Raw genomic sequence first — 19898 nt, 5'->3', positions numbered from 1 at the left:
CGTCTCTTCTCAATTTTCCTCATAAGTTACGGGGGAATGGAACGGGGCATGCAGGGCCAATGAAGCCTGTCTCAGCATTACTTCATTTTTTCGCTCCGGAAACATGAAGATTCACATTAAAATTGTAAGCGGGTTCCTTTCAGCTATTTCTCAATCAGTGGAGGGGTAAATGTCGGGAAAATATGTAGTTGTGTCTGTGTGTGTAATGTACAAGGGAGTGGAGAGACTATTCGAGGTGGTATCAACAAGTTTCGAGACTAGTCCTGTAACTCGCCAACAGATGACAGCACCCACAGTGACAAGGAACACCGACCTTCATGAGTCACTGTGCCAAGAGACATCGTCCTATGTACATGTACCACGTGCGTTACCACGTCTGCGATTTCATAATGGACAGCAAAGTAGAGCGAACGTGAAATTCTGCTTAAAACTGGGCAAATCTGCCACAAAGACCCTTGACATGATTCAGCAAGTTTACGGCGAGTGCAATGAGTCGTTCGAGGTGTTTTGAGTGACACAACTCGACCACGTGCATGGGTATCGTCTTTTTCGACATTCGCGGCATGGTGCATCGAGAATTCGTCCCCAGTGGCCAGACTACTGTCAGGTTTTAAGGCAGGACATTCGGCGAGAGCGACAGGATCTGTGGAGTTCGATAAACTGGATGCTACACACCGACAATGCACTCCTCACATGCGAGTTTCTCGCCGGAAACAACATGATCTCACTTCCGCACCCATCTTACTCGCCAGATTTGGCTCATGTAGACATCCCCCTCTTTCCGAAGTTGAAGATACAGATCAAAGATTACCGTTTTGACTCCATTGCGGAAATCCAGCTCGAATCACAGAAACTGCTTGACACGCTTCCAAATGAAGAGTTATTTATTTATTTATTAACGACTTTGTTTACATGTCGAAGTTAAGGCCGTAATGTATTCTCTTCCACTTAACCATTAATTATAGTGGCCAATTGTTTTTCTTTACAGTTAATTGTATACAATTAAAAATGAAAAAGAAGATAAATGAAAAATAAAGTAATGAAAATACGTAGAATGAAAGTAAAATGAATACAATACAGTTTGAATACGAGCAGTCAAGCCGTGGATTAACCGTTAATTACATTGCTCATTATTTTTACTAACACAATGAAAAATATAACTGAAAAGTAAAATTAAAAATAAATGCACTACAGTTTCTATATGGACACACACACATTCACACACAAATACATACATAGAAAGCATATTTCTTGGGCTAAATGTATAACACATTGCTTTCTGGGAATTTAATCTAGCATGTATAATTTTAATTGTCTTTTGAATGTTACAACTGAGGAGGAGGCTTGGATTTCGGGGGGCAGTCTGTTCCAGTGTCCTGCAGAGGTAACGGTGAACGAATTGGCGTAGAAGTTAGATCTGTGGATAAGGATGGATAGCAGAGATTTTTCACGTGATCTGGTGTTGCGGGAGTGAAAGTCGAAAGATATTGAAACCGCCTGGAAAGGTATTTTGGACCTTTTATTTCTGGGGCTTTGTACAGTAGGACAAGGTTGTGGTAAATCCGTTTATCACTTATTTTCAGCCACTCGACCTTCGCATAATACGGTGTCAAATGTTCTGAGTATTTTATGTCGAAAACGAAGCATACGCAGGCGTTCTGGATTCGTTCAAGGCTTTTAGCTTGCTCGTGATTAACATCCGAATAAACAGTGTCAGAGTAATCAATTGTAGGGAAAACAAGATGAGATTGGACAAGTTTGGTTCTTATACGTTCGGGGAGGAAGTTTTTAAGCCGGTAAAGAGAGTGTAGTGCACCGAAAGCTCTTTTACACACGGCGTTTGCGTGTTCTCTCCAGGTAATTCCCAGATTTTTAACCGTAGTGGAGAGAGGCAAGTGTTTATCATTGATCGTGAGCTTAGGGAGATTGAATTCGTCAATTGTGTTCAGAATCTTCGGGGAGCCTACGAGCACACACTGGGAGGACACATTCCAGAAGTGGCAGCAACGCTGCGAGCTCTGTATCGCTTTGTAAGGGGACTATTTTGAATGTGATAGTGTGCAAACGTAGAATCACAAAGTACTTTCTTGTAAACAGAGCTAGTCTCGAAACTTTTTGATACCACCTCGTACAAAAATAAAGCTTTCTATGTGCAGTGCACCCGCCCACCAAGTCACTGAGGAGCTTGAACGGGTGACAATTAATGAACTATTTGAAATAAAACCGTCATAATTTCTGATCGCTTCGCGTGATGACGTCCAAACTGCGTGGCTGGCCACAGGGCATGATGGGAATTCGTATGCGTATGCGCACGCAACGTGTTGATGTCGGCCATTTGCAAGTGAAAATGTCCTGGAGGAGTATTTTGGGGACCGCATTCTGGCTCTGGGGTACCCAGAGGCCACTGGAAGGGGGCTATGTTAAGGACAAGGTTTACAGAAATAACCCCAAAACCATTGCCGAGCTGAAAACTGCCATTCAGGAGGTCATCGATGTTTCGACACTTCAGCGGGTCATGCAGAATTTTACTGTTCGTCTGCCCCACATCATCGCCAGAGATGGCAGACATATCGAACATGTCATAACCTAAATCCGAATGTCTGTAGTGCCGTTTACATGTGCAATACAGTTTGTGTACTACGTGGTTTGTCACTAATTTCTGTTTTATTTCATATAGTTCATTAATTGTCACCCTGTAGGTACCACATAGGCCGCTTTCACCGAACCTATTCATTTCGATTGTGGATCTCTCGAGACGTAGGCAAACGCCTTAATGCCTAATCCACGACAGGTAATGGCGAGGAATGGTTCCACAACCAGTGAGGGATCCTTTCGCAAAGTTTTCGAGACGTTTGGCAATATCATCTAGCCTACAACGCGTCAATACTGACAAAATAGACGAGATAAGCTCACAAACTCGGAACACTTGAAGGTTTTCTCTACGGATCAGGCAAAGCAAGGAATTGTGCTTGTTCTACTATCGTTTGAGTCCGCTGGTTCCCATCCCGTGGAGGCTTAGCGATTACTCACTTCGCGCTGTAGGCTGCGGAATAAAAGCTGCATGCAGTGCGTGCCTCGTCTGACACTAAGTGTACTTCTGCGCACCCAGGTTTTCAATTTTCGTGCTAAAGCTGCTTCGTTGAATGACCGCACGGGGCCTCGTCTCAGGAGACTCTTGGCTCGCTTTCTAACTCGGGGTTACTGGGACCGGTTCCGTTTCAGTTCGGCATGTACAATCTCATTTCCCTTCTCTCTCTCTCTCTCTCTCTCTCTCTCTCTCTCTCTCTCTCTCTCTCTCTCTATCCTTTCTTTCGCTCTCTCTCTGTCTTCCTTGTTTCTCTCCCACTTTGTCTCTCTCTCTTTCTTTCGCTCTATCCCTCTGCCTTCCTTGTTTCTATCCCTCTTTCTCTGTCTTCCTTGATTCTCTCCTTCTTTCTCTCTCTCTCTCTCTCGCTCTGTTTTCCTTGTTTCTCTACCTCTCTCTCTCTCTCTCTCTATCTCTCTCTATCTCATTCTCTCTCTCTCTGTCTTCCTTGCTTCTCTCCCTCTTTGTCTCTCTCTTTCTCTCTCTCTATCTCTTTATTTCACTCTCTTTCTTTCTTTCTCTCTCTCTTTCTTTCGCTCTCTCTCTCTATCTCTTTCTTTCGATTTCTCTCTCTCTCTATCTCTTTCTTTTGCTCTCTCTCTCTCTGTCTTCCTTGTTTCTCTCCCTCTTTCTCTCTCTCTCTATTCCTTGTTTCTTTCCCTCTTTGTCTCTCTCTCCCTTTATCTCTTTCTTTCGCTCTCTCTCTCTTTGTCTCTCTCTCTGTATCTTTCTTCCTTGTTTCTCTCCCTCTCTCTCTCTCTCTCTATTATACCGCGTGAGGCACCTAAAAGTACCACCTGAAATAGCGAAGAAACCAGAAACAGTAGCGATGTGAGGTTTGCGGGAAACAATAATATCAAATGGGGTTCGTAAATCGGAGGTATGGGGTGGGTCGAAAAATATCGACAAATGGGGCATCTGGAGCAAAGTCATATATTTTTTAATGGAACGATATACAATAACATGCATAATATAAAAGAGCACACGCAGAGAAACACAACGCCGTTGGCCTCGTGCATCTACTGCACATAGGAACGAAGATATGGCCATGTGAAAATATGTAAACAAACTAACAAGTGGCCCACTTGACCATCAGTACCACGGCAAGTAAGACTTCTCAGGTGCCTGACAGAACTGCCTTTACGCAGAGCAAGTTTTGATAGCAGGTCTACGAGATCGTGTTAGTTCATAGCAAGCAGTCGTAGTGGTAAGAGCGAAGATTATGGTGTTCACAAACATAGAAAAAGCGGACATGATCCTGATTTATGGGGAATGCCGAAAGAATGCCTCAGAAGCCTACCGTGTGTACGCAGAGAGATATCCAGACAGACGACAGCCACCTCGACGTCTGTTTGGTAAGTTATTTATTAAATTAAGAGACACCGGAAGTGTAACACCACGAGCACGTGTGCGGAACAAGCCAACTACAGGTGGGGCAGGTGCCAAATGTTCTCGCCGCTGTTGCTGTGAATACGCACGTTAGCTCCCGTGAAATTGCCAGGGATGCTGGGATGAGTCAGCGAAGTGTATTGCGCATTCTTCACACACACACAAGTTTCACCCATATCATATCTCCCTCCATCAGGAACTTCACGGGAATGATTTTGTGGACCGTGTTCGGTTTTGCACATGGATGTTACGACACGACACACCCGATTTGTCACGTATCCTCTTCACTGACGAGGCAACTTTTACCAATCATGGAAATGTCAACCTAAGGAACATGCACTATTGGTCGGTGACAAATCCACATTGGCTTCGCCAAGTGGAACTCCAGCGCCCATGGAGTGTGAACGTGTGGTGTGGTATAGTGGGTGAACATCTCATTGGCCCTTTTTTTATACAAGGGACACTGAATGCTGACCGATACATACAGTTTTTACAACATGAACTGCCTGTACTATTGGAGGACATACCACTTCAGACAAGGAGGGAAATGTGGTACCAACATGACGGGTGCCCAGCTCACAGTGCAAGACGCGCTACAGCATTTGTGGAAAATACATTTCCAAATCGTTGGATTGGACGTGGAGGGTCTGTCAAATGGCCGGCTCGTTCCCCAGATTTGACACCGTTAGACTTTTTCCTGTGGGGAAAGCTGAAGGACATTGTCTACCGGGATGTGCCAACAACTCCAGAGGATATGCAACACCGTATTACTGCGGCCTGTAGGGACATTCCCTACGAGATGCTACATTCTGTGCAACGATCTTTGCGTGGGCGCCTCGTTGCCTGTATCGCAGCTGACGGCCACCACTTTGAACACACACTTTGACAGGTTTTCGCTTCTTACGCAGTGGTTCTTCGACATACTGTCATGGTCATTTTCATTATGCTGTAACACTGTCAAATACATGGTGCTGACGATGTCTACTGTATTTTTTCTTCCTTTAACACGTTCTGTCTTCATCTTGTCCAATGGCTTCCGACATCTCATACTTGTACATGCCGTGGTACTGACGGTCAAGTGGGCCACTTGTTAGTTTGTTGACATATTTTCACATGGCCATATCTTCGTTCCTATGTGCAGTAGATGCACGAGGCCAACGGCGTTGTGTTTCTCTGCGTGTGCTCTTTTATACTATGCATGTTATTGTATATCGTTCCATTTAAAAATATATGACTTTGCTCCAGATGCCCCATTTGTCGATATTTTTCGACCCACCCCATACCTCCGATTTACGAGCCCCATTTCATATTATTGTTTCCCGCAAACCTCACATCGCTACTGTTTCTGGTTTCTTCGCTATTTCAGGTGGTACGTTTAGGTGCCTCACGCGGTATACCCTTACAATATCTCTTTCAGTACCACCTTTTTCATTTCCCTTCTTTCCTCTCTCTTCTTTATCTGTTTCGAAGTTTTCTCTGCTTCTGTCCATATTTATCCGATTCTCCTGTCAGACAGAATGTCACAATACAGAAGTGTGTTCCTACATTGGTTGTACGTCAAGAAATAGTCTCTTGTCAGCGCTTCAACTATTTCAAGTTCATAAATAAATGTACACAGAATCAAGATAGGAGAGCGGTATATTTTTTAAGATTAAGTTGACAATTTTCCATCGCTAACGAAATATAGAACCTTAAGTCTATCCACCTGAGAGTACAATTATTGAATACTGGTAAGGGGGATGAAAATCTTAATTTACACACACAAACCAAATATGGTAAATCAAAAACTAAAGGCAATTTTGTGTTTTCACAAGAATAAACCAAGACCGGTGTGTGTGATGTTACCACGTGTATAGTTAGAGTGACGTGGAAGTAGGAATATCCATCACTGCCCCATTCAGTCGAGTGTTGCGGATCAAAAAGGTCACACGTATGGACGCACCACTCCACGAATGCACCATCGAGGAACAGCGCGCCGTAGTGCGCTTTCTGTGGTCGGAGGGAGTCAAACGCGCAGACATCCACCGTCGGCTATTAGCGCAGTATGGAGCAAGCACCATGACTCAACGAAAGGTGTATGCGTGGATGGATCGCTTTAAAGCTGCGTAGTCGTCGGTTCAGGTCAGAGACGAGGTCCAGCAGGCGGTGCACACGTGGCTTCGTGACCAACCAAAAACCTTCTTCGCGGACGGGATACTGAAGCTGATTGCACGATACCAAAAGTGCATTGCCGTGCAGGGGGCATATGTGGAAAAGTGATATGTGTAGTTCTTCTTCTTTTGTGGAAATAAAAATGTTATGTGAAAATTGCCTTTACTTATTGATTTACCCTAATACATATACATATTTGTGAATTATTATATGATGTTGTTATGTATAAATCACCAACAGTTTATAGGGGTGTAAGGGTGAACTTCCACGTAGAACACCCAATTCTCAACCTCACTTCTACGTAGTACACCCTAGACTGCATTTGGCAGACGAACGAGGCTCTGGCGACTGGTCCTATGGCCAGTATAATCCTATCTGTTGTCCTGTGTTTTGTCCTTGTGTGCTGAGTGCCCGTTTACGGCCTCGTCTTTTAACGGAAGTCAGAATATTTTAAGATTTTACTTATGCAACGTTAGAGTTGTTATTTGTAATGTGACGGGTTCAAAATAGCCTAAGTGCTGACGTATCCAAAATTTTAAAATCAAATTCAAATTCAAAACCAACCGTTTATAAACATCAATAAATTACAAGATAGTTTAATTCGCTTTATTTTGTGTAAGCTTCTGTTTAGTTTTAGCTTTCTATTAATATAGACTAATTATACAGGGTAATTATAAATGATTCATCGGGTTTTAAAGTGAAAAATTTCCAATACTATTAATATAATATGTGTGTGCTAATAATGAAAAGAAGGAACACATCTGAAAGTTTAATTTCTCATATTTGTAACTTTTGCGCCTGCCGACAGGTGGCAGCACAAATGTATGTAGCAGAAATAATTCTGTGTTTTGGAGTATGAGAAGTGTTTTTCCGGTGTTACCGTACAGAGTGCATTCCAGGGACAGTTTGCAACTTCACCGCCAGGTCACCAAAGCATTCTCCAATGTAATCGACAGTTTAATGAAACTGGTTGCTTGTGTAAATGCCTGGATTGGACAATATGCTGAAGATGACTTAGCGCTTTTTCCATGGCCTCCTACATCTCCCGACCTAACGACTTGTGATGTTTTCCTTTGGAGGCATGTAAAAGTATGTCCCACCACTACCAACAACTTTGGTTGAGCTGCAGGATCGCATTACAGCTGCATTTACGATCATTAGTAGGGATATGCTAGAGCGCGTGTGGGACGAACTATACTATCGTATACATGTGTCGTGTGACGAAAGGAATCCACATTGAACATTTGTGAAAGTATGTCTGAAACATGGACAGCTTCTGTTTATTTTCATGTATCATTCTTAATTGTATGTGTTATATATTTTTTAATGCAGCCCTTTCAAACCCGATGAATCATTTGTAATTACCCTGTATTTCATACTTATATTTGTCTTATCTTCAGGTTTTACACTTTTATTAGTATAGTCTGTTAAGGCTCCCTTGAAAGAGAGAGAGGCATGCAACACTCACAAACATTTGTGCGTTTTTTCTATACAGTAAAACCTCGTTAATACGGACTAATGGGGGGATAAGTTGAGCGATTTAACGAAAGTCCTGATTAACTGAAATAACCCAAAATAACAGTAGAAAGTGCATTAAAACTCCGTTTATAGCAACAGAACAAGTTTATTATGGTGTATTTGAAGGGAATAGGCCTAAATACACTATACAGCGTGTCCGAGAAAGAATATACCAATAAAGATTTTAATAACTCAACAATCGTTAACGATAGAAATGTCAAATAACGTTTATTTGGAAGAGGGAAGAAATGATTTTTTTTTACCACCAGAAGGGAAAAAATCGTAACATAATTAAGCGCATGCGCGGCTTTGTTCGTGAGTAGTCTGTACAATGGCGCCGTTTACTGTTCGTCAGAAAGTTGAGTGCTGCTTTTGGTTTGCAGAATTGAAGTCTCCTGTAACGGTACAAAGAAGATTCCGGCAACAATATGGACAGGAAGCACCAGAACGTCATTACATTGTTAAATGGCATAAACAATTGCTGGAAACAGGGTCTTTGTTGAGGAAGAAAGGTAGTGGTCGGAAGCGTGTGAGCGAGGATAAAGTGGTTTCAGTTCAGGAAGCTTTCCAGAGAAGCCTGCGTAAATCTGTGAGACGTGCTAGTTCTCAACTTCAAATTCCACGTTCTACTGTGCATGATATCGTACATAAAAGGTTAAGGCTTACAGCCTACAAGTTATAGCTTGTTCAGAAACTAAAGTGCAGTGATAAACCCGCTGGGTTTGATTATGCTTGTAAAGTGCTATCACGCATTGATGATGACAATGAATTCCTGACACGTGTAACATTTTCAGATGAGGCTACCTTCCACATTTCCGGAAAAGTGCATAGGCATAACTGTAGAATATGGGGTGAGCAGAATCCCCATGCAGTTGTTGAAGATGAACTCGACAGCCCCAAGTTGAATATGTGGTGTGGTTTGACACGAGATTCCGTAATTGGGCCCTTTTTCTTTGAGGAAGCTACAGTTACAGGTGCAAGTTACCTGCAAATGTTGCAACAGTATGCTGTACCTCGTATACCTCATGGGTACATGTTTCAGCAGGATGCCCCCCCCCCACATTATGCCCGTTGTGTTAATACTTCCTTAATAACAATTTCGCTGGTAATTGGATTGGGAGGGGTGGACCCATTAAATGGCCACCACGGTCACCAGACTTGTCTCCTTTGGACTTTTTCCTTTGGGGTTATGTGAAGACTATGGTTTACCAAACACCTGTGCAAGACCTCAATGATCTCCGTGAAAGAATTATCGATGAATGTGGCTCCGTCACTCATCAAATGTTGAAGAACACTTGGATGGAGGTTGAGTACCGCCTTGATGTTTGTCGCGCCACCAAAGGAGCACACATTGAGGTGAAATTTTTTTTCTTGTTCTTTGGTTAAAAAAAATATGATTTTCTCTTCCAAATAAACGTTATTTGACATTTCTGTCGTTAACGATTGTTGAGTTATTTAAATTCCTTATTGGTATATTTTTTCTCGGACACACTCTACAGTACAGTAAAATGTAAAGCAGTACGAAAATGCAGTACGTATATACGCGATACTCATATTATGATGATGTGCTCGACGGACCTGGCTCTGCATCACTCGAAACTCTTGCTGTGGAAGTTGATTGTTGACTTCTAGCCACATTTAAAGCCTTGCATTTTCTTTTGCCTTTTACCTGTCCGGTTTATCGGGGTCCGGATTAACGAAGTTTTACTGTATTCCCCTTTAAGTCTCAGGTAATTTATTATTTTGCTATTATAACAAAACTTCTCCTGGAGATTTTTCGTGAAGATGATTTCAAGGATAAAATTGTCGGTGGGCGGAATTCCCCTATCCTCCCACGAATTCGCCTCCTGTCTATCCCCGAGGACAATTACTTTCTGTGTAGAGAAACAGAGTGGTTTCTATAAGCATTGTGTGCGTACTTATATTCTGCAATATAAGTATTGTGGAAGACTAACCTGACTTTGTCGTCGTTTCAGGTAAACCCGAGCCGACCGTTCGGTGGCTAGTGAACGGGAAGGACCAGCGGGAGGAGCCGGGGAGGGTCTCTGGCATCGGAGGCGAGAGGACGCTCATCCTGCCGAACGTCGGGAGGCACCACCTCAACACTGTGTTCACCTGCCAAGCCAACAATACCGTCCTTACGGAGCCTAAGGAAGCAACGCTCGTTCTGGATCTCAACCGTAAGTTAACCGTAAACTCGAGCTCCATTCTCTAGAAAAATGTTTTCAGTTTCACGAGCAGAAATTAATGTTCAATGAGGACCCTTACATATGTTTCAAGTTTGATCCTTGTTCGCTGGATAAGAGTAAATTTGTTCGCATAACGTGATAAGTTAGTGTTGCACTGGGCTCACTGGTTGTTCAGGTAGCCGCAAGTGATTCTCATGCCTGTACAGCGTGTAACAAAAGTCCGGGAACAATTTTCAATACAATATTGTAGCTAAACGAGTAGCATTACAAAGTTACTAAATACATCATTTCAAAAAGTACAGTTATAAGTTTTTTCCTCATTGCAGCTGTTACGTGTAGTTCCATATATCGTCTCTAGGTGGTGTCATAATGAAGATGGCGCTTTCTGGAGCTGATCTTTGTCTTTAGATATAACGTTTGCACTAACTGTAGTCTGTACGGTTTCATTTTTTACGCAAAACACGCCGCACAGTCATTGTTGATATTTTCAACTCACGTGAAGCTCTGCATATAGATTTTCTCGGACTCCTTGTGGAAGCTTCTCTCACTCGCTCAATGTCATTTTCACTCACACCTGTCTCTTCTTGACACACAAACACCCAGTTTCAACAAGCTTTACATGCTAATTGTAGATTGCCTTCCTGGTTGGTGCTGCTTTCGCCTACTTCATCCTAAATTTTCGTTGGACATCCGTTGCACTCTTTGTTTTGTCAAATTCTAGCACGCAGAAAGCCTTCTCAGCTCCAAAAAGCGCCATCTTGATTATGACACCACTTAGCGACGATATGTGGAACTACACGTAACACCTGCAATGAGAGAAACTTACAACTTTACTCTTTGAAATGATGTACTTTGTCACTTTGTAATGCTACTCGTTTGGCTACAATATTTTTTTTAAAGTGTTCCCGGACTTTTGTTACACACTGTACTTAAGAGGATCTCTTACAATCAGGATACTACCAGGTGAGTTCTGGAGACGTTTCGCAGTGGTAACACCCATCTCATCTTCAGGGACTGAAGTGAAGAGGTTCTCTTGGGTTATCTACAAGAGTGAGTTAGAGAAGATTCAGAGCTTTCAAGAGCTAATATCACTCTTATCTTCATGGACTGAAGAGAACAGCTTCTATGGGGTTATCTACTGGAGTGAGTTCTGGAGAACATTCAGAGCTATCGAGAGCTTTGTTGGTCAATTCAGGAACTAAATTGAAGATCATCTATCAGGTTATTTAGTGGGTGAGTTCTGGAGAAAATTCAGAACTCATGAGTGCTAACATCACTCTTATCTTCAGGGACTGAAGCAAGCCCCTGAAGATCTTCCGCAGAACCAGACCTGGCCAAATATCTTCATATTAGGAAATTCCAATGATATCTGGTATTAGAGATATAATAAGAGCAGAACCGAGTCTATCATATCTCATGGTCCGTAAGCTTGGATATTTCATTGTCAAAACAACAAGTCCATTTTCAATTTGGCATTTGAACTATTTCTCACAGTATTCTATGTCACTGGTGTTGGTTTTTTCATGTGTGTGTGTCGTCATGTCATCTTCCGATACTTATAGCTTTTTTTATCATACTTTTCAGTTAAACCGCTGACCGCACATATTATGTCCAAACCAAGTCCATTGGTGGCCGACAGATGGTATCAGGTGAACTGCGAATCCACCGGTTCCAGACCTTCGGCCGTCATCACGTGGTACAAAGGCAAGCGGCAGATGAAACAGGTTGTGGTGAGTCAAGGCATATTTCCATTCAGGGTAGTGTTTTGAAATCGGTCAGATAAAGATAGCAGCGCCTCCTCCGGTGGCGTAGTGGTTTATGCGGTCGCATTGTAATCAATGGGTTCCTGGTTCGATCCCCAGCGGAAGCACAATTCACACTGGTTCGGATCCCACTTTGAACTCAACAAGATTATCCTATCTGAGCGTAAAGGATAGACTTGTGAAACTTTATATTTGTATTGGAATAAGATGGCATAAAAACAAATTTGATATGAAAAACTCAATATGCTGACCAAGGCAGAAATTTATTGTATTTTAAAACATACACTAAACGAGAGAAATGCAATGTTTAAACACACGAGAGAAACAGGACATGACATAGAGTGGGATGAGGTTAAGCAGATAGGAAGGGAGAAGAGAATGCTAGTGAGAAAATGGAAGGAAGCCAAGGAAATAGAGAAGAAAGGTGAAGAAGACATAATGAACTGGAATGGGGGACTGAAGTTAAACAAAGAATGGAAGAAGGTGTTAGAAAGAGTGGAAAGGACAAGAGAGAAAGAGGAGAGGAGAAGGGAGAAAAATGAAGGAAAAAAGAGCGTGAGATAAAAAAGTCCAACCACATTCTATATGAAAGTAATTATGTTTAGCCTTTTAGGTGAAAGTACAGTTGGAAAGTGAAAGCCACCTGCTAGAAAGTTCCTAACAACTTTCTAATAGTCTGGAGGGAGTAAAGTTTGTGTATATATAATTCCCTTTTTGTGTATCTTGTTACTTTTGTACTTGATACAGAGTCTGATGAAGACCTTGCTAGAAGGTTGAAACGTTACGTTTAGTTTATGTTTTTAATAAAATAAATTACTGCCTTGGTCAGCATATTTCGTTTTTCATAATCATGGAAACAAGGCTTAATTGTGTTATAATACACTAAACGTAACGTTTCAACCTTCTAGCAAAGTCTTCATCAGACTGTGTACCAAGTACAAGTGTCTGGAGGGGAGGGATTTTGGTGTATATGTCTTCCTGTTTTGTACCTTGTGTCATTTGTACTTCGTACAGAGTCTGATAAGACCTTGTTAGAAGGTTGAAACGTTACGTTTAGTTTATGTTTTAAAATAAAATAAATTTCTGCCTCGGTCAGCATATTTAGTTTTTCATACAATGGAAACAAGGCTTAATGGTGTTACAAATTTGATGCATTATTCCCTGTTTTATGCGCTTATGTGCACTGACGGTTAAAATAGACAATATTGGGTGATTGTCGTACGCTTAAACGAACTTCTAACTCTGGATCGAGATAACCACTGTGATAAAAACATGAGCTTTACTCTGATTCACTATAGGCTGGCTAACGCATTATCATAAAACATTAATAAAATGCGTTAATTTTGTTAAATAAGTGTTCATATTTTTAGTCCAGTTACTTTCGGACCACCCCGGTCTTGGAAATAGTGTTCTTGGTGAGTGTTCTTTCATCAATTCATCACTCATCCTCATCTTCGCGATTAGCCGAAAGTGGCTGAAGTAAAATGAAGCAAATCAAACAATGAAGACGCCTTCAAAATTCCACACTGTGCAGTTTGTAATTTCTATATAAAGGATTGCATTGTTCCCTCGCTTGCCTAATCTTTTCATGCCCAACAAAATACCACGTCACGAAGCAACACAATGCACGCGGATGAGCGCGTGCTCTTCGGCGAGGGAAATTAAATATCCTCCTGCCTTTGGAAAGGTTATTAAAATGATTTCGGCCGCGGGGGCACGGGCCCCTTTTGAGTCTTCGGTTCGTGCCTAGAATGAAACTTCCGTTTCAATCCCCCCCTCCTCCCTTCTCAACAACAGCTCAGAGACCTGAATTTCCTCCTAACTGAAAACGACTTATGAACAACAACCAAATTTTCTCATGTATTTTTTGTACATTTAACTTTAATACATGAGAAGTCGCTCATTATATATTATTCAAACTATTAAAGCAAGCTTTGAAATCCTAATTTAAGTAAGTTATGTACTAGAGAACTTAAAAGACTGGCTTATGTACACTGCTTGTCGTTCCCCATCGCACCCTTCTAGCGTGCGAGGGAGCCAAAGAATAAATGGCCGGGTGGCTATTTAAGAACATGCAGCCTGCCACCGCTACAAACAACGTTGGCGGGAGAAAACTGCTTGATCCTTTCTGTTTCTGTACCGCGCTTGGCAGAGGCGGTGTTGCTACATGAACGAAAATCCAGTTCCAATTTCTATGTGTGTAGGGTCTCCCAGATTGCATAGTTGTAACGTCGTCGCCTTGTAATAAAGGGGTCCTGGGTTCGATACCCGGTTGAGGCACGGTGTTTGGGATCCACCTTTAAACTTAGGTCCAGACCCGATTAGCCTTACCGTGCATAAAGTGTACATGGAATGGAACAAACTGCCTGCACCATTGACAAACATTATTTGCCATCAAAATTTTAAGAAACAACTCAAGAACTTACTATTGTCCCAACATTAACCTTCATATGTAAACAATTGCACCTGCACTTACACATTACACAATGCATACCTAACACCCCTCCCCCCCCCCCGCCACACACAATGAACTACTGAAGACTTATTATTTATCTTTTATAATGTGTTTTTTTCCTATGTTTTTATTCATTTATTGTATCTTCGACAAGGGTTGATTGTAAGAACTGCCCACGAGGCCGAAACACGCCTGCTTAAATAAAGACCATTCTATTCTATTCTATTCTATTCTATTCTATTCTATTCTATTCTATGAAACAACAATTCACAAATTCACATTTCGATTTCTGTAGAAAGGAAAATTGAGTGAAGAAAGTATCGAAATTCCAGGACAATTTGAAGGTTGCGGACTTCTGATTTGTTTTACTAGCAGGCCTGCGTTGTTGTTATCTAGTTAGGGGAAGGAGGTGGCGGTATATCGCAAATATATGCAATAAATTAGAATTATTGCGGTAAACCCGGTCAAATTTTTCAGTATACGCCTCTGCTTGTTCTTGAAAATAACACTGGGGAGTCTTCTTCAACGCTGTATTCTCCCAGCCAGTGAACACTTGAAAACGCATACAATTATTGCCTTTTCAATATGTTTTTCTCCTTCCCGCCCTTGCGCTTTCCGTTGTCCCGCAACCTTCACTGTTACTCCTTACGTCTTATGATTCCAATTTTCTTCTCGGCCTTTTCCGGGTGGTGGAGCAGACCTTTCAACTCTGAAGTTAATGGCCCTCATTCTACCCCCTCCACCTTTTCTCTTCCTTCTAAACTCGAGATAAAGTATCACTTTTTTCATCTCCTTTCTTCTAACTTGCTTAATTTATTGGGTCCTATAAAAGGGAAAATGAAGGTATCGCTTGCACTTTTTTTATATATCTGGAGGTTCTCTATTCAAACGGATGGCTATGCATCTCCCTTACATTGGATTAAAACTGAAATACGGTTACGTTAAAAGGTTTCTCCGGAGATGCAGTCGTCAAATTATCTTTGGCAAGAGAAGGGCTGTAAAAATCAACCTTCAGACAGTTTGTTCTTAACTGAAACAGTCATATTGTCAAAGAAGATGCCGCAGTATGGTGGAAATTGCCAAAATGCACGTAAGGGTGCGTTGTGACCGAAAACAGGTGCAAACGAATTAAATATTCAATCAAATCGTACCGGATTATCGCACCTTGGACCAGCGAGTAGGGGGTGAATGGCGAAACTATACTAGAACACACATGGACAGAAAAACTAATGTCACAAGAAATAACAGTCTGTGATACAAAAGATTAATGCACTGAACACATATAGAAGTAACAGCAAACTTACACAGAAGATTACATATGAAGAAATAACTATTTATGAACCAAGTCCGCGATGAGAAACATTTCACGCAACCGTCTCTTCTGCATCCTCCATTGGCACTTTCAAGTGTTGCCAGGTCAATTTCGAAATTCTTTCCTGTTTTACATCTACAATATTACAAGGTAACCAAAAAAGTTCTTGCCGTTTTTAACATCACATGGGAAGAAGTGATCACTGATAGGAAAATATGTGTGCCACTTGCCTGAAAAGTGGTCAGGGTGGGAGTGGGGACATTGGTCTTGCCCAATACAGACACATTGCGCACTCATAGCTTGAGCAGGGGCGAAGAGAAATGGAAGTGTTGAAGCAGCTCGTTTGGGGTTGTCTGCTTTATGACTTTAAGGTGGGCTTGTCCGGAGCAGAATCAAGTCGCCGAATATGTCAAGCCTTTGGGGATAATGCTGTGAATGAACGCTCCAATAGGAATCGGTTCCAGAAGTTCAGGTTGGGAGATCTGTCACTTCGTGATGAACCCAGCGGTGGCCGACCACAGGTCCTGGATGACGAGGCCCTGAAGGCAACCATACAGGAGGACAGCAGCCTAAGGTGTGGTGAGCTTGCCAACCACTTCCAGATTACCGATAAAAAAAAGCCAGACTGCACCTGCATCACATAGGAAAGACGTTCAGTAAGTTGAGCAAGAGGGTACCTCATACACCGTCAGAAGGCAAGAAGCAACAACGAGTGACAGCCTGTTTCTCGTTGCTTTCTTGGCACAGCAACACACACGTATTCGGTCGAGTGCTCACCAGTTACGAAAAGTGGGTCCTATATGACACTCCCAAGCGTGCCCGACATTGGTTGTCAACACGGGACTTTGTGCCTCACGCCACAAGACCACCTTTCACACCCATGCAATATCATGCTGTGTATGGTGGACTAGTCGCCAAGTGGTGCACTATGAGCTGCTACCAACGAGCCAAACCATCACTGCAATTGCAACGTGCGCACTGAAGCATAAGGAGCCAGCATTGGTTAATCGCAAGTGTGTACTGCTTCTTCACGACAATGCCAAGCCGCATGTGGTGCGGGTGGCCAGGGATACCATACAGTGACTTGGCTGGGAGACACTGTGCCATCCATGGTACTTCCCGGACCTTGAGCCAAAAGATTATCACCTCTTCCATTCCCTGGACAACCACCTAAGTGGGAAATCCTTCGCAAATGAGGCAGACTTGCGGCAAGCACTCACGGACTTCTTTCCGTCAGAGACCCCGAGATATATCGCCAGGGCACTGTACAGCTGGAGGCATGTTGACAAAAGGTGCTGGATGCCGATGGAGATTACTTTGAGGACTAACAGTATGTGACATTCTTTGCATATTTTTTTGTTTCTGATGATCAAAAACGGTAAGAACTTTTTTGGTTACCTTGTACTAAGACTTAGAGTAGTGTAACCTATCTGGTTATAGCTTCCAAATATTCTGATAGCATAGTCAGTAGTCATTACGTGGGGGAACCGCGGATGGTTGATAGGGCGTCTGGGAGATCAGAGTTCTGTCTAAATGATGGTAAAGATTGTGTGTGGTCTATAAACTTAAAAGATACCGTTCTTGATACCATATGCGTGCTCATGGGGGGCAGGGGTGCCTGACTACCTCCGAATGTGTCCACCAAAAATAAAAAAAGTTGAACTACAACTAAAATAATATTCATGTTAAAACAGTAAGGAACTTTGTTTCATTTGAGATGTCACCCCCTTCTCTAGCTTCCTCTCTCTGAAGAACAAAGTGATATTGTTTTCTATAATAATCAGTAATCACGTAGCAAAAAATGAGTTTTTTTTTACTTTATGAATCGGCCAGAGTTCCTCCACAAGTTGGATCTGAAAGCTGTAACTAAATTCTTAAAGTGATCTGTGTAACACATGGTATTAACTATCAAGTGGTTTTGAAGTAATACGCATTTGAAAACATGGAAAAGCTGAACCTTACCTCCTGTAGCTTTGTGTTGCATTATTTTTGCTGTACCAATATTGATTTTCATTTGTTTACTTCCAATATTAAATAGTGTAAATATCGTGTTAGGGAAACCTGTGCTAAAGTGATAACGAGTGTTCAGAGATGTAATGTTAAATTGCATCTTCATATACCGAATTGTTTTAGTCAGGGTTGTTCAAGGTCCAAGAACTTTAAATAAATTCAATTCCGGTCCAGGACAGAAAGCTAGAAAGCTTAAATGTGTGCTGGACCGTAAAGAAACTTTTTATCTGTAAAGTACGAGTATTTCAATTCGGTTCAAGAACCTTTTATCCAGATCAATTTAAATGCGGTCCAGGAACCTTTTTCTGGATCAATTTAAATGCGGTCCAGGAACCTTATTTCAATGAAACAATACGGAACTTGGACAGAATTCAAATTGTGCGAGAAAAAAGGGTTCCGGTCTCTGGTTTTAGTGGATAACTTACGTCTACGATAAAATAGTTTAAATAAAGCGTGTGACAATTTTTGAAACCAGCAGAGAATTACTCGAAAATAGAGACTTGTTAACGCAGCAAAGCAGACAAATCCCTTACAAGCACATTGCAAAATTATTTCCTCTTCAGCATGAGAGCTGTTGAAAAAAATAGATTGTACGTTATTTGCGTGAGTGTGTGCGCGTGTAACGCGTGTTTGACACAAAATGATCTCTTGTAAAAGTCAGCTTGCATGGTTTATCTGCTCGTTGATGAAAAAGCTGTTGTTCTATGAGTACGTTCGCATGTCACCATGAAATTGTAATGAAAATGTACCGTACTGTCGATGGCTCTTGCTATCACCCAATACAGGCTCGTACAGAAGCAGTTGGGGTTTGAAGTGTGTTAAATTCACAAAACAAAAACGATGCATTTTCAGCTTATCTTCTTCGCAATTGGCCACGAACACTAAAACGTAATTTCATTAAGTGAGACTCCATTGGTGCATTCACGTTGTATCCTCTTGGCGTTTGCCTTGTACTGTTTCCTCCGGCTAATCTTTCTCCATTTTCTCTCTAAATACCTTCTGTACCCATATCTTCCATTCTAGGACTCATCATATTCAAATCTGCCGGTCCCCGTGGCGGAGTGGTTAACACATCGCGCTACGACGCCAGGGCTCGCGGGTTCGAATCCTGGCCTGGGCATGGATGTTTGTTAGCGTACATTCATCAATTTCATCATATTATCACCATCTTCGCAAATTAGCCAAAAGTGGCACAAAAAGCGGAGTAAAATAAAACAAATCAAACAATCGTATTCAATTCTCCGTATTTGCACTGTTTCCCTTGCATTATTAATTAAAGAAATTGCCTAAGTAGCAATAACAATCAGTAACTACACCCACCATGGTTTTGGTTTTACATTGTTTTAAAATGTTTTAAAATGTTAGTATTTCTGTTAGCACTTTAAATCTATGAATATTTACTGGTAGAAATTCCGAGGAATGAATGGTTTAATCTGTTTATCTCTCATTCTTCCCTCCCCTTTTCCCGTGAATCCTCTCTTAATCTCTTTTCTCCGTCTCTTTTCTTCCTACTATCAAATTTTCTCTCTCTCTCTCTCTCTCTCTCTCTCTCTCTCTCTCTCTCTCTCTCTCTCTCTACCAATTTCCATGTCTCTCTTCCTTCTCTCTTCTTTTATATAACTTATTCTCCCTTTCTCTCATTCTCTCTTTCCTGCTCATTCTCTTTCATTTTCTCTTGAATCCTCCCTCTTTTCTCCATATCTATTTTTCCTCCATCATTCTTTATTTCCTCCTTCTCTCTAATTCTCTCTTTCGTCTCTATGTATCACTTTCTCTCCACCATTTTTTCTGTATCCCTCATTCTCTCTCTATCCTGTTCCCTCTTTTCTTTCATTTTTCTGTGAACTGTCTCTCACATTCTCTTCTTTTTCAAATATCTTTCTTTTCTTCTTTCTCTTCCCATCTCCATATCTCTCTACATCTCTCCTTTTCTCCATCTGAAAAATTTCCACAGGAAAAGGTAAAAAAAAAGTATTTGCCACCACGATATTATTGCTATTTGCTATATATATTTCTGTACTTTTAC

General features: G+C 41.7%; 1 protein-coding gene across 1 annotated transcript in view; it reads left to right on the top strand.

Annotated features, from left to right (window-relative positions):
* LOC146000150 (adhesion molecule nephrin-like) overlaps nucleotides 1-19898 on the top strand; it is a 371365-nt gene that overhangs the window by 259711 nt on the left and 91756 nt on the right. Inside the window, exons 5-7 of the mRNA XM_083137491.1 lie at nucleotides 10120-10323; nucleotides 11917-12062; nucleotides 16162-16441. Of these exons, the coding sequence (XP_082993617.1) occupies nucleotides 10120-10323; nucleotides 11917-12062; nucleotides 16162-16441 (630 nt within the window). The remainder of the gene's footprint in view (nucleotides 1-10119; nucleotides 10324-11916; nucleotides 12063-16161; nucleotides 16442-19898) is intronic.

This window comes from Lepisma saccharinum, chromosome 16 (genome assembly GCF_977018435.1).
Source record: "Lepisma saccharinum chromosome 16, izLepSacc3.1, whole genome shotgun sequence".
NCBI classification, from domain to species: Eukaryota; Metazoa; Arthropoda; class Insecta; order Zygentoma; family Lepismatidae; genus Lepisma; species Lepisma saccharinum.
The sequence above is the reverse complement of the archived record's forward strand: the minus strand, read 5'-3'. Positions and strand labels throughout refer to the sequence as shown.